Source organism: Zingiber officinale, chromosome 8B, assembly GCF_018446385.1.
Source record: "Zingiber officinale cultivar Zhangliang chromosome 8B, Zo_v1.1, whole genome shotgun sequence".
NCBI lineage: Eukaryota > Viridiplantae > Streptophyta > Magnoliopsida > Zingiberales > Zingiberaceae > Zingiber > Zingiber officinale.
Genome location: NC_056001.1, coordinates 17,640,796 through 17,657,967, shown reverse-complemented (window position 1 = coordinate 17,657,967; position 17,172 = coordinate 17,640,796). Strand labels below are relative to the sequence as shown.

General features: G+C 40.0%; 3 protein-coding genes across 4 annotated transcripts; 1 reads left to right on the top strand and 2 right to left on the bottom strand.

Annotated features, from left to right (window-relative positions):
* Positions 1 to 2,468: 2,468 nt before the first annotated feature.
* Positions 2,469 to 4,116, top strand: LOC122017110 (probable pectate lyase 8). The gene is made up of 3 exons (XM_042574616.1): positions 2,469 to 2,626; positions 2,717 to 2,824; positions 2,897 to 4,116. The coding sequence occupies exons 1-3, from the start codon at positions 2,529 to 2,531 to the stop codon at positions 4,005 to 4,007; spliced, it is 1,317 nt and encodes a 438-aa protein (XP_042430550.1). The 5' UTR covers positions 2,469 to 2,528; the 3' UTR covers positions 4,008 to 4,116.
* Positions 4,117 to 4,164: 48 nt separating this feature from the next.
* LOC122017109 (protein PAF1 homolog) lies at positions 4,165 to 14,801 on the bottom strand. Of its 2 annotated transcripts, none has more exons than XM_042574613.1 (12): positions 13,704 to 14,801; positions 10,459 to 10,527; positions 8,250 to 8,357; positions 7,981 to 8,161; positions 7,807 to 7,886; positions 7,577 to 7,696; positions 7,226 to 7,331; positions 5,867 to 5,953; positions 5,607 to 5,675; positions 5,404 to 5,475; positions 5,159 to 5,320; positions 4,165 to 4,687 (listed from the first exon to the last, which is right to left on the bottom strand). In XM_042574613.1, exons 1-12 carry the CDS (start codon positions 14,555 to 14,557, stop codon positions 4,556 to 4,558), a joined length of 2,040 nt encoding a protein of 679 aa, XP_042430547.1. In that variant the 5' UTR covers positions 14,558 to 14,801; the 3' UTR covers positions 4,165 to 4,555. The 2 variants fall into 2 exon arrangements, with proteins under 2 accessions (XP_042430547.1, XP_042430549.1); XM_042574615.1 differs by having other exon boundaries at positions 7,226 to 7,296; positions 7,841 to 7,886.
* A 147-nt stretch (positions 14,802 to 14,948) lies between these two features.
* Positions 14,949 to 16,966, bottom strand: LOC122016047 (WAT1-related protein At3g30340-like). The gene is made up of 6 exons (XM_042573195.1): positions 16,623 to 16,966; positions 16,453 to 16,515; positions 16,140 to 16,256; positions 15,688 to 16,078; positions 15,434 to 15,585; positions 14,949 to 15,357 (listed from the first exon to the last, which is right to left on the bottom strand). The coding sequence occupies exons 1-6, from the start codon at positions 16,829 to 16,831 to the stop codon at positions 15,216 to 15,218; spliced, it is 1,074 nt and encodes a 357-aa protein (XP_042429129.1). The 5' UTR covers positions 16,832 to 16,966; the 3' UTR covers positions 14,949 to 15,215.
* Between the last annotated feature and the right edge of the window lie 206 nt (positions 16,967 to 17,172).

Below are 17,172 nucleotides of genomic sequence, written 5' to 3'. Positions count from 1 at the left end.
ATGATATGGATAGTACCATCTAACATTTTTAAGCCATACTTAACCAGAATCTCAGAACCGGGATATTACAGCAATGCTCCCTTCGTACCTCACTTGGATAGCTCAGAGACCACTAGCCAATCGGATTCCACAGTTTTCCCAAAGCTATGCTTCCTCTTGACTCCAAGGTCCAACTAGCCAATTTTTCTTTAACTTTATGATCGGATACTCATAACTTTATATGCTTAACACCTCTCAACTCTTTATAAGACAGACATAGTTATAAGTAGATCTGTCAATCCATTATCAGATATTAAGCCTCCTTTTACCAACCCCATTATTTCACTATTTGGCCCAGGCCTAAAAAGCCTAATGGACTCTTAGACTCATAAGCTCATTTCATAATTAATGTTGTGAGTGAAGTTGTACATGGGTCATTATTTTTATATAGATATGGGATGCGAGTAGTGTATGGACGTTGAGATTGCACAATATAGTAAAATACAATAATTGAATATTTTCCTTATCCTGATATGATATTTCATTAATGTGAGGATTATAAATGTATTATAAAGGGTCTCATTTCCGCGAACGCAGATATACTTTAGCTAAATTCAATCTAATTTTTTTTTCTACTGTTCATCTTTCGTATTTTCATCCACTTCATTCACTTAAGTGTCGGAGTGACTATAGCAGAAACCCTGACCTACTTACTAATGCTCCTTTTTTTACTCCTTGATTTCGTGGGTTTTTCTCATCCGAAGTCTTCCTTTCAATTAACCTTGAAGCTATCTCGTCTTCACCGATTTCAAATGGATCATACCACTTGGATTGGCAAAATATCATATTTTCTACAAATTAATCCTCGCTTCAATGTCACAATTACCTAACTATCAACATTAAATAAATTATATTGACTAATTAAACCCAAAATGGTACATCGACAAACAAATTAATCAAGCAAGTCGAAACCATGCATGTATATATTTTGCCATGGCTGCTGCACAAAGCAAGCTAAGTCGATCAGTAGGTGGCTACTCTAGCTACCAGCGTTCAGAAGCCAAGTTTACGGAACGGAACTCGCATAAGCCATTCTTCACAGAGAAACTGCAGGCTCTTTTAGAACCGTTGAATCAGAACTAAGACATTAATTCTTCGAATGTAAGTTTTGTTCCTCCTAATTATGCTCGATGCGAATGGATATGACGATCGATGGATTCAGGGCCGTTAGAGCAGTCAAAGGATATCTACCTATCAATCCCAACATTGCTTCATGCACACGATACATACCACGAGACTTAATTAGGTCCTGTGAGGTCAAATCGACAAGAATATTTAAGTCAATGGATGCAAATAATCTTCATTAATTCCTGGAACGTGGATGAGGCCGTGATTCGTGGGCGAGATAAAGAGATTTGCACTTTGAGATTGAAGAATGGAATGTGGTTAATCAGCTAGCAGGCTGCTAATTAATTTTTTCAGCTAAACAAGTGTTATCTAAAAGATAAATACAGATGCGCATTAAATAGATAGATGCGCATTAAGTTTTGTTCATTGACTGATGGCATATATAGTGTCAATTTTGATCATTGTTTTTAGTCAGAATTATCTTAGGTCTGGTCGTAAAAAAATGATTAATCAGATTGAATAACGTTAAATCTGAATGATCGATCTGATCCCATATAAATTTTTTATTGATCATCAAGATAAATCAAAAAGTACTCACAGTGAATAATACAGGAGTCCAATATTTTTTAATTATATGCCCGATTTAAAAAAAAATACTATAAATTTATCATAACAATCTATTTCTTAGAAATGTCTCATTCGGTTTTCTGGAATCGTCAACGTAAAAAGGTCGAGTAAAGTTGAGAGTATATATTGACCTATTGTCTATTTATAATTAATTTATTTTGATATGAAAAGATCGTAAAGGCTATTTATTCCCTAAGGAATTTCTTTTTTCTTTTTTTTAAATATCCTTAGACCATGCTTCAAGCTCTTTGAAAAAAGGAGCGTCGCATACTTTCAAATGACAAGGGTACTTATTCCTACATGCCAAAGTTATAGTTGTAAAAATTAAATATGCATCCAATTTTATTTTATTTTCGTGGTCCCGGTCCGGTCTGATTTTTATCACTACCGTCGATGTTAATTTTCACATGACTAACCGGTTCGGATTTGAAATGTCCGACCGGATTCTGGACCTACAAATGCGAAATCTAACGGAGCCTACTCACGCGACGAGGTGGGTCCGGCCATGCCGGTCCATAATTGACGGCGCCATCGACGGCGGCGATTCCTTTGCAACGGTCAACGACGAGAGATAAATCGCCAAACGCGCGGGCGGGATACCGGCCGCCGCCGCCGCTACGATATCCGACGTGGAGGAAGGAAGGGGGCGAAGCCGCGGTCAAACAAGGCGTTAGTTAACGTCCACTCTTAACGGTATGGCATCGGCAGGTTAGCTTCAATAAAAGGCGTCCCCCCCGCCGGGTTTCTTCGCAGCTCCTTTCTCCTCTGTTTCGCTGCTTCTTTGCTCTCTGGCAATGGCGAAAAGTTTGAGATCGTTCCTTTCTCTGGTGTTACTTCTTGGAATCTTTGTTGTTTCGGATGGAAGTTTTGGGAACAAGGCTTCCAATTCGAGGTCCATTGTTTTTTTTTTCCCTTTCCTCATTTTCAGAACAGAACCAAAACAGAGCCCTCACAGGATTGCTTTCTTTGGCTCATAATGTAGGAGTAGCGGAGATCTAAGCAGGAGTTTGAGGACGGCGCAGACGATGAACTCGACGAGCGCTTCCGCTGCAGTCGATGACCCGGAGGAGGTTGCCGCCACCGTCTGCATGTAAATTTTAAGACTTCTCAGTTTTCACTCATGGTTTCTTTGTTGAAAACGCAGTGTAATTTTGTTGAGCAGGAGCATAAGGAACAGCACGAATCGGAGATCTCTGGGTTATCTGTCGACATGCGGAACCGGGAACCCCATCGACGATTGCTGGCGCTGCGATCACAACTGGCATCTCGACCGCAAGCGCCTAGCCGACTGCGGCATTGGCTTCGGCCGCAACGCCGCCGGAGGCCGGGCCGGCGACTACTACGTCGTGACGGACCCGCGCGACGAAGACCCAGTGAACCCGCGCCCGGGCACGCTCCGCCACGCCGCCATTCAGGACGCGCCGCTGTGGATAACGTTCCAGCGCGACATGGTCATCGTGCTCAAGCAGGAGCTCATCGTGAACAGCTTCAAGACCATCGACGGGCGCGGCGCCGACGTGCACATCTCCGGCGGAGCCTGCGTCACCGTCCAGTACGTCACCAACGTCATCATCCACGGCATCCACATCCACGACTGCAGGCCCACCGGCAACGCTATGGTCCGCAGCTCCCCGTCGCACTACGGGTGGCGCACCATGGCCGACGGTGACGGCATCTCCATCTTCGGCTCGAGCCACGTCTGGGTCGACCATTGCTCCCTCTCCCACTGCGCCGACGGGCTCGTCGACGCCGTCATGGGCTCCACGGCCATCACCATCTCCAACAACTACTTCACCCACCACAACGAGGTCATGCTCTTGGGGCACAGTGATTCCTACGACGGGGACAAAGCCATGCAAGTGACGATCGCGTTTAACCATTTCGGGGAGGGACTGATACAGAGGATGCCGAGGTGCAGGCATGGCTACTTCCACGTGGTGAACAACGACTACACTCACTGGGAGATGTATGCCATCGGCGGAAGCGCTAACCCGACGATCAACAGCCAGGGAAATCGGTACCTGGCTCCGGCGAATCCGTTCGCGAAGGAGGTGACGAAGAGGGTGGACACGGATGCCAGTGAATGGAGGAGGTGGAATTGGAGGTCGGCGGGGGACTTGCTGTTGAATGGCGCTTACTTCACGGCGTCGGGGGCAGGGGCGTCGGCTAGCTACGCCAGGGCTTCCAGTCTCGGGGCCAAGCCGTCGGCTATGGTGGCCTCGTTGACTTCCGGCGCCGGAGCGCTTTCTTGCAGAAAGGGTAGACTCTGTTAATTGAAGCTGGCGGAGGAATCATCAATCATAATTATATGCGGAAGCGTTGCTTGACTTGTACAATTTATTGTTGAATTTAGCTCCCTCACTACAGATATTGTGTACTTTTTTAGTTCGTGTGAATGTGTAAGAAAGTGTACTATTAGTGCCCGAGGAATGAAGGAAGGGCAAATAAATTACACAGTGGATGGTCGCAGGCAAGCACAATGTCAAATGAACAAAACTGTCATGCAAAGAAAGAACACCTCTTGGTTAACTAATACCTGAAATTGTATTAATACTTCATCCTAACCAAACAGGAAGATAATACCTTTCGAGTATGAAAACATCGATTGGCTTCTGTATCTTCACCCTTTTAAATTAAATTGTGGGTGATGTTCTGCAACCAGTGTGTCTGTCTTTTATATATGTAACTTTTTTGGGGTTATCTGTTATGTGACTTGCGTCTCTTAAAGTGAGTATCCATCGTGGTATAGGATTGTTGAACGTTAGCAAATGTTCAGTTCTATATAGCCCTGACAGAAGAAACAGATGCTATCACTGGATTTTTAATCAGACAAATCTTCCTCCTCGCTGAACTGATCCAGGCCATTTGTTCGCAGAAATGTGTGTTGTTCGTCAAGGTCATCCTTGTACATTGATGAATCTCCTCTCTTTCTTTTCATGCCATTTAGTTTTTCCTGAAAGTACAATTTCACACTCATAAAGACAAAGTTTCTTAGGTAGCTCTATGAATAAACACACCATTATTCTCACATAATGTGACGAGAACAAAATGACAATGAGAGATTTTGTGCGAGAGAGAATAATTCATAATTCATAATCTGTAGTGACATAAATGATCCCGTGAATTGAGCATAAACCTTTTGATGCGGTGTTCTAATTTAATCAAGTTTCATAATCTTGATAATTAATATTCCTTTCTGAATGTAGCTGCACGGCCTAAATAGGTGACTAAATTAGTTAGATCATCAAACGTTGAAAACAACAAGCTATTCATAGAACTACAGTGTTGATGGCAACAAAGTTTTGATAGAAGAAGCAGAAATCTCTAATTAGAAGACATGATGATTACTAAGTAGCAAGATAGAAGGAATTCAGGAAATCTGTCCCTAAAATGCATTTCATCAAGAATGAAAGAAGTGATATACCATTTTTCCATAAGGTTCCTCATATTCATTTGGTTCTTCAGCTGTGTTATCTGATTTCTTTCTTACGATCACGCTTGATGGCACTGGAAAATGCTCAATTTCATCACGTGGCCTTGTTTCTGTTACCCTCTTACTTAGCAAAACAATCTTGGTAGGCAAAGGCTATATATAACAAGAAGCAAAGCATTATATGTCAGACGAGCCCCAAATATTCAGAATAAACAAGTAAATTGAGAAAATTATACCAAATAGAGTGCATCTTTCTCTCCAAACGTTACAAGGTATGTTGTCGGGTCATTAGTATCCTCACCCCTAGCCTGTAACATACAGTATGTTCTCACGTGACCTTGAACACTCATGAAGCAAATTTTATCCACAAAAACTATCTGTGGTCTATGACATAAACAAATGCAATGAATAGTCAGATACAAGAGGATATGAAACTTACATCCCAGTGATACTCCCCATGCCAATTGTATGTTGTATCTTCATTTCTAGTAGTCTCGTCCTTGTGCAACTGCCAGTTAGAATGAGCATTGTAGCATTATATTAGTACTATACTGTACAATGTGGGCACCAATGTAATCCACCAACTTCTAGGTAACAAATGTTTTACAGTGCATAACTGACATCTGGTAAACCAACCAAACTCGAGTGATATGCATGATGACAAAGCTTAATAGAAGCGAGTAAATAACCAAAAGGAACCTGATCTGGTGAAGGAGTCATGTAGGCTAGGAATTTCTCAGGATTGTTAGGATCTGATCCATTCATTATAAAGCTCTTCATTATGGCCTATGAAAAAGTGAACAATGAGAACGCAAGACTAAAATAATGCACAATATTATGCAATTAGCAATTCGAAACAAAGTCCACTGAGTGTGAATTGCCATTGATACCCATCATTTGACAAATAGTTATTAATTGTAAGGTAGAGAAGAATTAATAAAGGAAGAAGGTCCCTTTATATAATAATTACTAGAAAATTGGTGCAATAATAACAATGACATCATATTGCTTTATCAGGGTTAGAACATCCACAATGGGAGCTCCTTGTGAGCTGGCAGCTTTGAAAAACCTCCCTCCCATAGTGGAGGGAGGTTTTTCATTTTAAGTGAAGAAGCGGCTCCGCAGCTTCTTCACCTTTTTTATTTTTTTATATTAAAATATTCTTTTAATATTTATTTAAAAAAAAACAAACAATGGCTTCTTCACCTTTGTTTTTAAATTTTTTTAAATTAATATAAATTTTTAAATTTAAATATAATACTAGAGGTGTTTTTTTTTTTAATTAAGAGAGAGATATATGATGTGGAGGTTTAAAAAATGTGGGATCCATACAAAAGTTGTTGAGAGGTTTTTTTGATAGTGGAGAGATGTGTGAGGTTTTCTACTTTTGACGTGGCGTGGATGTGGCAACGAAGAAGCTCTTCGAGAGCTCCAACGACCGTGGATGCTCTTATGCCCCTGTTTAAACATTCTCTCTAGGACGAAGCTTAATGTGGGACCTGAATACCACTAACCAGTACAATCTCAAACATACGTTGAAGCCCAAAACTAAAAGTCTATAACCATCTGAATTTCAAATAATGCTATAAATAACCTGATAATTTTTACTTGGAGAAAACAATAAATGTTACATTTGTCTGTCACACACTGTTTGGATAAGAGAATAATACTTTCTCTTACTCGTTTTGGACACAAGGATAGGCTAAAAGGATCAATTTCTTTTATCTAAGTTGGTCTTCATTTACAGAAAAAAGAAGAAAATTAGGCAGTTAAGCATAGGAATATTATAATGACCCACATCTCAAGACTTCCTTCCATCTCCCCTATGCAGAAAAGAAGTAAAAATGGACCAATTAGATTCCTGTAAACAATTTTCTAGAGCAGCTCAGTACTCAATCTAAAACTAACTTGAAAGGATATGTAGATTCTAGAAACAATTTATTTTTCAGAAGAAAAAAAACCCACAGAAATATTCAAAAACCACAATGGCTGGAAAATTTTCAATTAGTAAAGTATGTATGTAGGTCCAACCCAGAGAAAAAAAGAAGATAATCAAACCTGTGACTGAAGTTCATGGCAACTAGATCTGTCTAACTTGCTATGTTTCTCTAAGTCAGCTGTTGGATCTCCTGGAAAGTTCACCATAACAAACTGATCTTCATATCTAGCATCGTAAGTGCACTGAGTGAACAACCAATATTTAAATTCATTCATTCATATGAACTTACTTTTATTCATCCAAAGAAATTAAGTTATAAATTATAATGATAAATGAAAAATGCACTTCAGCTGCAAAAACCCTTTGATCACACAACATAATGCAAATATAAATCTGTATAGGCACAATTACTAACTGTACATGGGATTATGACAAAGCAAAAGCAATTAAGCACCTAGAATTAGTGTTACCTGTTGAAAAATGGTAACAAAGGCCAAACCTCCTCAGGTTCCAGTCCAGGTTTAGATTGATGGACAGGAGGCAGTTTGGCTGCTGTGAAAGATTCTTCAATTGCTTGTATTTGCTTCTCCCTAATACGACAAGGGATCAAATGTTTAGAAAAGATTGTCAATATTCTTGATCAAGTAAAAAAATTCTGGTAAAGAACACGATAATCAAATTTGATTAATAAGCTATTTACCTATTATTAAAATTCTCCAAGGAAAGATTTCTACCTTCTCTTGTTTCACGCATCTCTTTTGCTTGTTTTGCTGTAACAGACTGCAATTTGAATTTCACATTGTGCACGGAAAATTAGATTCCAGAGAGACAGATAAAAAGCTATAACATTCCACTGTAGAATACTACTACCAACCTTTTTGGCTACTTCCGTGCTAATAGGAGAAATGTATTGAGTTTTTACCAACCAAGAAACACCTTCAATCATAGGTCTCTCTTTCCTTCTTATACCATCTGGTTTGACAGGAGCTACCAACTCATCCTCGTGCAATAGTTCTTCATCTTCATGGGCAAGGGACAGATGGACAGCATGAGGACTGGAGAAGAATATAACTAAGTCATCTGGAACTCTAAAAACACTCCTAGAGTATTAAAATAGATCATTGGCGAAATACAAAACCATACTTGTAGACGCTCATATCTAGTAGATCAAGTGGTATCCCAAGATCTTGTTCGATGTAGAGTTTAGGTTTGTGCATCTTCTCTAAGGATGTAATAGTGTATCTGCTAAATCTGAAAAACAAAAACACATTCTTGTAACTATTACAATGGGAAAAACAAAAGTAAATCATTTAAGATATTTTCAAACAAGAAAAATCAATTTGATTTGGAAGATAAACTATAGGTGTTAAATCAATTTGATTTCGCAGCAGAGAAATCATCTAGCAAATTAGTCTTTCTAACTGTAGACTCCCAACAAGGTCAGCCCTAATTCTCCTCATGAGTATTAGATAAACTTATTGATCATATTTTTGGTGAATATTAATTGTAGGCAATATTACTCACATTAGTGAGAGTTTATATAGTATGTATTAAACATCCATTGGCTTGCAAGGCTGAAATGATCCTACCAAAAATGTATCCTTCTACTTTTGACTAAAAGTGAAACCAACTGACATGGACAACGAATATCTATTTCACCCATGTCTTCCTCATCTATCACCTATATCAGGCGACACAAACCTTGGATTTCAGTGTCCAGTGACAAGCCTACTGAATATAAATTAAATCCACTTAAATTCAAATTATACTAAATTTAGGTAATTATATGTAATTTCAATTACCCAGGCTAGAAGTTAATGCCTTGGAGAACAGTTAGTGCATTAGAAGACTCAGAAATTTGCTAGTGAAAGGGTGAAAATTGCAGATGAGAACGTGGGTTGACAATTTGGAGTAGGATTTATTAGAGAGGTTGAGTTTGCAACTTGGCTCACAAATGTGATGATAATAAAGAAGCCTAATGAAAGTGGTGGATGTGCATGTACTTTCCCGACTTGAATAAAGGCTGCACAAAAGACTGCTGCCTTGTTTGTTAGTGTGTAATGTATAAGTGTTAAAAAACATTCTGCTAGTGATAATATTAATCATATCCATGCTACTTACATATACGTTTATGTGTTTCACATTGTTGATTACAACTGATCCATATATTTAACAATATGGTTTATGTTTTCTTTTATGATTAAAATATAATCTTTTCTTTGTGGACGTAAGAATTGGATGTGTTGAATCATATAATTTATTTTATGTACAATAGTCATTTTTTACCAATACAAATATTCCTTTAATATCTATGTGTTGACTGAATATGCATTCACATCACATATATGTCCCATACCACATATGCACTATGTAGTTCCACATCGCTACAGATGAGTTTTTGAAACCTTGGACAGTACTATTCCAAGTTGACGATGACATTGGAATTTTAAAATAATTTTAAAACACTAAATTTAATGCTTGAATTTGGCATTCAAGTTTTAAGTAGAACTACACTTTAAATATCAGGAGTGTCATTTCAACAATAAAAAAATAAGCGAATAATCAAGATGAATCAATATGCAATTTTAGAACTTGCTGTGTCATGGATATACCAATAACAAGAATATGATATTGATGAACTAGTATTAAAATGAAGAAAAGGCTCTGGACTATCATGCTTATCTTTGTGCCCCTTGAGCTAAAAGGAAAATCTTATAAGACTATAGTATGATGCTTCATAGTTTATGAATAAGAGCCTTAAGCAATTAAGAACCAACACATAAAGAATTAATGTAGCATGAAAAAACATTTGCTATGATGGATGCATGGTTAATATAAAAGATAAAATACTGCTACAAGACAAATTAATATAGCTCGAACACATCATAAGATGAGAGAAAATAGATTAAAATGATATTGGTGTGTTTAAAAACAACTAACAATTCTATACTCTCTGGCTAGAAAAGGGGAATTGATTATAGTTGAAAACTTGAATGTGTAAGGTATATACAGACTAATATAACTCTAATAGCACAAATAAATAAAACTGATTAATGAGACATGAATATTACTAGTCATGTAGTCTTGCATAAAATTCTATAGAGTGATATGATCCATCTAGATAACCCCAAATAGTTGGGACTAACATAATGATGAAACAATGACAAGTGATGGATCTGCATCAGCAATTGAAAATTTCAACCATATGAGGTTAAACAAGTAAGAAAAAGGCACAATAACAAACACTACACTACCTACACAAACACATTAAAGTGAGAACTAATTATGGAAGATTAATTGTTATATCTAATACTAAGCCTCAGAACATTGACAAACAGAAAATGACTCGTACCTATCTTTATCTTTATTTAGTGCTAATAGTTTTGGTTGTGTTGTTGGGTCTGGCAACTCATTCCTAAATCTGCATTCAAGAAAATGTACAAAATGATTAGTATGAAGACATGATAGAGAAAGCAAAAAAAAGCATATCCCAGAATTTAATATCTTGTAATTGTGATACTCTACAGGTTAGATCAATATGACACATGTAATTAGCAGTCTACCAAACTGCTAATTTAGTTAGTGCTAATAGTTTTGGTTGCGTTGTTGGGTCTGGCAACTCATTCCTAAATCTGCATTCAAGATAATGTACAAAATGACTAGTATGAAGAAATGATAAAAAAAAACAAAAAAAAGCATATCCCAGAATTTAATATCTTGTAGTTGTGATACTCTACAGGCTAGATCAATATGACACATGTAATTAGCAGTCTACCAAACTGTAATGCATAGTAAAATTCACAATCTCTCTTAAATCACAGTACACAGTTTGCTTTTCTTCTGAGGCAGAAGCGATTTGATATATTCATGCCCAGTCAATATTGTAAAGCATATCACACTACATTATCATCTTGTATAACATTGTGTTCTTGCATGCACTATGAAAATAACATTACTGTATCTTCTATTTTCCTTGCAAAATTGGAAGAAAATGACTTTTTTCCTGTTAATTATGAGGGAATAAAATGTTACAAAATTTTAAATTAATGAAAGAGACCCTTAGGCATGAATCTCTGACCAATTTAAGGATTAGTGTAATGATTTATGAATCTTATAACAAATCACAAATAGCTGTTTCCTTAATTCAGACACTGATAAATTGGTGAGGATGCAAGAGACGTAACTGATTAACCTATGCCTAGCTCAGCCACTGCCTAGTGCACCAATTTCTTGAGGTTGGACCCAACAAATGTTCTAGACCTACCAACTGAACTCGTTGAAACATGCCCTTTGTAGGGCCAAGCTAGAGGAATTTGATTGAGGTATTAGACGGAGGTGACACTTAAGTAGTGTCAGTTAGACATAGGGTAAAAATGTGGAGGGTCATAGGAGAACAACTGAGGTGAATAGCCGAAGTGGGCTATCGAGGTGAAGGGATGGAACAGCAACAAAGATTTTCTCTTTTTGCTTTCTCTCTATACTACAACTTTTCAGCAACCAAAAATCACCTTACTCTATCTCTCAAGGCTGTATTTATAGAACTACAAATTCTGTGTTCACACTGGTAGTTATTGTCACGTCTTAGCCTTAGTGTCATCTAAGCTGTCACATGCTCTGTCTGTGATGTCATCCTACCAATTTGGCAGTCAACCTAGCAAGTTCAAGTCAATTACTATTGCTTGGACAAGGTGTCGCAATAGGAACAGGAAGGGCACATGCCCCACCCTAACTGATTTGTTGCAAAAATATCTGCTATGAAATAGTACCAGAAATAATAGAGCATATTTATCAAATTTAGTCCAGTCTTACAGTTACTCTCGGGAAGCAAAGACAAAATATGTGAAATGTCTTTCTAGTTGAGTGATCAAGAAAGAGCTCTAGCCACAATGCGTATTTTATCATTAAGTAACTTCACAATATAATTTTTTTACTACTATAATAGTCTCATTATAACCCTCCCATGTAATTGCATCCTCTCATCATGGATCTTGGAGAAGCAAAACCATTTTGATTCTCTATCGATCCACTGCAGCCCATCTTCAATTCTCTCAATCATAAATTTCTTACATTCCTTTTCCTCCATAGTCTTTTATTTCTTCTCCATCACTAACATGCAATTCTAAGTATCCATGATATAAGCGTAGCAATCCTCAGTCTCCTATCACTAGAAAAAAAATATTAACCACTTAGAATCAAATTTATATTACTAATTATGACATATCTTTCTATGGCGTACTTTAATTTCAGCATCATCCTTTATTCCTTTAGAAGCACTGCTAACAAGCAACGTTGCAAGAAAACAAAAAAAAATCACAGTGTCGTTGATTTAGTGCGTTAGAAAATTAATATTTTCAAGAAATTGCATGAAAGCAAAAAAATGGCTTTATCAGAGAAATTCCATGGAAGCTAAGGATAATCTAAATAAGCAAGCAAATTCAGTATTTAGACCGGCATCATACATAATTGTTTCAAATTCATTTAGACAGACAATTTCAACAATTTAATTGTAGATTTATCAAAAGTAAATATTTATTTGCTTATAAATATTTTTCATCTTTAGGAGATATAGTCAAATCATTTTGGCCCAAATTAATCCATATGACTTCTATGGATTTGATGACCTTGTAGTCCAATAGTTAATATCCATAGTGATTTATTTTCATAGTCATAGGCATAGAAAACTCTACAGAAAATCTTGCAGAGACTATTTTTATTATTTATTCCGCGATGAAAATTACAAAAATATATTATAAAATTAAAGAAACTACTCGATCCATTCCAAAATAGCTAGCCACTTAGATGGCAACCCAACAGTTAAAGAAGCATATGCACACAAAAACCATTAATGTGGGACTAAGTAGTCTAACCCCCAGCCCCACCCTCCCCTCACTTCACAATCAGATAAGATGTAGGATACTCGTCCAATAAGGTAAGGATGGGCACGAATTTATTAAGGGTTCAAGAGAACCTAAGCTGCTCATGATAACATGTCAAGATTCATGAGCAAACAAAAATAGATTATTTTGCGTTTGATAGTATTGATAATAAATTGAAGGGAAGTCTTGGCACAACAGTAAAATTGTTGACATGTGACCTTGAGGTCACGTTCAAATCACGGAAACAACCTCTTGCAAAATACAAGATAAGACTTTGTACAATAGACCTAATGTAGTCCGACCCTTCCTCGGGATCCCACATTGGTGGGAGCTTTGTACACCAAACTGCCCTTTATAGAAATGATAATGAGTTGATCATTCAATCATTCCAATTAACGAACAATGGTTGATGGAATTGTCTATCTATTCCAATCAATTTTAATGTAGCACCAAATTTGGAGTTTATGAAAGTAATGCATTGCATAATTGATGGTGATAAAGATTTGACCTTCACTATCCAACTTGTCCAAGATCGTCAATAGTTTGTGATTAAATTGGAAAGATAAAGATGAAACAAAAATAAAAGGAAAAAAAACTATGCAAGTGATGATCTATACCATAAATTGAGTGGAAAAAAACATAGGCACTGACTAGCTAATTCAACTCCCTCCAATGAAAATACTCCTTTAAATTTAAGGGAGAAATGGAAAGTGCTACTCACTTCATCTTGCAGATAAAAGTTGTAGGCTTCTTAAGGCGGTTCTCAATTCTCTCCCCAACCAACAATGAAGATGTTCGCTGATCTGCCACGTGAGAACCAGTCATTGAGCCAACAATGGGTCTTGCATTGCCTGCAAGCAAATTGGTCTTTTGCAGCACAATTGATTGAGAGTGCTTCAATAAAAGCTGCCTCCTCTCCTCATGCTTCTGCTTCTCATATTCTCTCTTCTTCCGCATCCTCCTTTCCCCCTCCGTCTCAACCCTGGAAGATGCCCCATTTGGACCTCCAGCATGGATAGGGACTCTCCCGGCAGTAGGTCTAGATGGAGGCACCTGCTGCTTCAGCGGGAGCGTGGGTTTATGCTGGTGACCAGGAGGATCGACTCTAGTGGTGCCCTGATGGTGCACGTTCATGGACGGAAGATTTGGTTGGGTCTGATTAGACAGAGGGGGAGGAGGCAGGACAGAGGGTGGTGGGACAGTTGGAGACGGCGGAGGTGGGAGAGAATGATTTGTCGGCGACGACGAGGGAGGAGGCGGGTGAGAAGATTGGTTATCCTGGAGCAGATGCTGCGAAGAAGGATAGTACACCGACGGAGCGTAGGATTCCGAGGGGGGTGGCGGCGCTTGAGGAAAGGGAGGCGCATATGGATACTGCTGCTGACTAACTGGGTGGGTGAATGAACCGGCGAACCCAGCGTGGGAGGCGGAGACTGGCGGGACTCGACCGTAAGCAGGGACGGAGCCACCGTGTTGCTGGTATGGGTACGGCTGGAACTGGGGGTTGGAATGAGGCGCGGGAGGAGACACCACAGAGGGAGGATGAGGCTGTGCGATATGGCGGAAGGACGCCATGCCACTAGTCTGAATCGGCCGGAGCAATAACCCTAGCCGTAGATGGTGGAGAAGATGATGGCTTCTTGTGAACGGAATAAGAGAGGATGAAGCCGAAGGGGACGATGAAGAAATGCCGGCGCCGTGTTATACGATAACGACGTAGAGTCCGAAGAGTTCGTCACCGACGGCGGTGGCGGTCTGGCGGAGGCAACGAAAGATGACGGCGCGGCGTTGTCGACACGAGAGAAGGACGGCATTTAAATTGGGTAATTTTAAAAAAAGACCTCGAGCGCGTCTAATATGATTTTTGTTAATTCCCCTAAAAATGCTTTAATATTTTAATAATTTTTAAAGTGCAACTGCCTGCTGCAATATTTTAATTAACATTAAAATAAGGGTTTGGATTTGGTTATTAGTAAAACACGAGGCACTTTTACGACAATTATTATAACAATTTATTTGCTAGTCTAATGCCATAGACCTAAAGCTGATGCATCTTATTTTCCTCTTCTGGCGCGACTAGAGCAAGGAACTAAACAACAGCCTTTACGACCGCAGGACGAGGATCGTCCTTGATGCCAAAAAACAACAGCCCAAATTAAACGCTTTGTTTCCTCTCCTTTCTCCGAGTGCAGTTCAAATGATCCACTCGTTCCGTAGATTCCCTTTGCATCAGTTACACTATTTGCTGCTGTTGCACTTTATTCTCTTCGTTGCATTCCGTTGGTTTCGCCGTATGCGTCTGTGTCTGTGTCTCCTTGCTCTTCCCCCACAGCACAAAATACAGGCCAGAAATCACCAGAGCAGACCCCAAAACACTACACCAATCAATTAATTGACAGTGAAACGAAAGCATTTTTTTACTACTGGAGGCTGAAGAAGAAGTATATATACCTTCCCAGGTAAAGCGGGGTGTGGAGAAACGATGTGTCGATGACTGCGACGAGTATCTGAATGAGAGGAGTGAATGCGGCAGCGAAGAGAGGGCCTCGTTTCTCCACGCACCACGACATGGCCAAGAACCCTATTCCTGATCCCACCACTCCCTGCAATTAATTGAGGTTCGATTAGTAGTGGCAGTTGTATTTGAGTCGGGAGAGAGAGCGCGCTTGAGTTGCGCGCGCGCGGTAGAAGCTAGCGTTGCTTACCGAATACAGCACCGTGGCGATGGCCAACTTGGACTTGAGAAGCCACATGGCGAAGCCTCGCTGGAGGACCAAGCTCAGCGCCGCCGCCTGAAGGAAGCTGATGAGGAAGGTGAGCGCGGCGCCGGAGTAGATCGCCGGGTACTTCTTTCCCACTTTGGACTGGATCAGGAACCACGAGGCGTAGCAGAGGCACGCCGCGAACAACGTGCAAGTCGCCGTCGCGCGCTGCCTCGAGCTGTAGCCGCCCCCGCCGGCGTGTCCTCCGGAGGCCGCTTTCGACGTCAAGGCCACGCCCTTGTACAGCGAGAGAACCAGCGCGCCGGCAATGCACACGACTGCACCTGCCGCCTTCGAGATCCCCACTGCCTGCTTCAGATTCAGAGTCTCCAGCCTGCCGCAACACCACAAAACTTAAATCCCCGAATCCATAAACAAAATGAGAGCCCACTCACCGGAAGAGCAGCGCCACGAGGAACGTGAGGACGGGAAGAATGTTGGCGAAGGCGCAGGCGAAGGTCGCCGAAGTGTACTGCAATCCGACGAGGAAGAGGTACTGCGTCAGAGCAGCTCTGCAGCACAAATCAACAAGCCACATCACAAAATATATAATTCAAAGAAAAATTCCACCATTTTTATCGCTAAGTCCTGTTCAACCATGTCACATATATACATGAGGATAGATATTTTATTCCTATTTTCCTAACTTATAGGAGTAAATTCTAACATTTATTAAAGAAAAAAAAAAGGAATTTCCAAAGAACTTGCCCGAGCGCTGCGCTGAAGAAAAGATGAACGCAGATCTCCGTCGTCAGCTTCGGTCTCATCTTCCTGAGACGCATTCATGCAAGCGCATTATTAATTATATATGTCGATTATATACAGTTCAAATCGAAGCTAGCTCATATACATTTCTGGATCAACAAACGCGACCGAACCTCTCGCGGAAGTAGGCGATGGGCGCCAAGACGACGGCGGCGACGAGTTGCCGGAGTGTGATGAGGACGAGCCTGTCGGTGCCGGCGTCGAGGGCCTTCTTGATCATGATGTTCATCACGGCGAAGGCCGCGTCGATGGCGAGCATCACCAGGACCGGTCTCCACCGCCGGCACCAGCTGCCGCTGAGCATTAGTACTCCGGGAGCCATCGATGAAAATATGAAATTAAACAAACGGTGGCGTGGTTAAGTTGAGGGAAGCTTCGCCATGCGAGGGAGGAGGTGTATTTAAGCTCGCAGGCGAGAGGGGGATCGGGTCAAGGTCACGTCGTTGGCGTTCGGAGATTTAGAGCCCAAACCGCACGGGGAAATCGTGTGAACCCCTTTCGATTTAGTTAATCTCAATCACTAGTCGAATCATCTTTAGCCGTGAAGACTCCCTTCATATTATTAGTTTTGTTCTCATGGTCGAGCCCGGCATCCGATGCCTTACCCACAAGGTTGATGTAATTAAAAATTCGTGTTTGCTTGCCACGTATTCTATTTTTGTA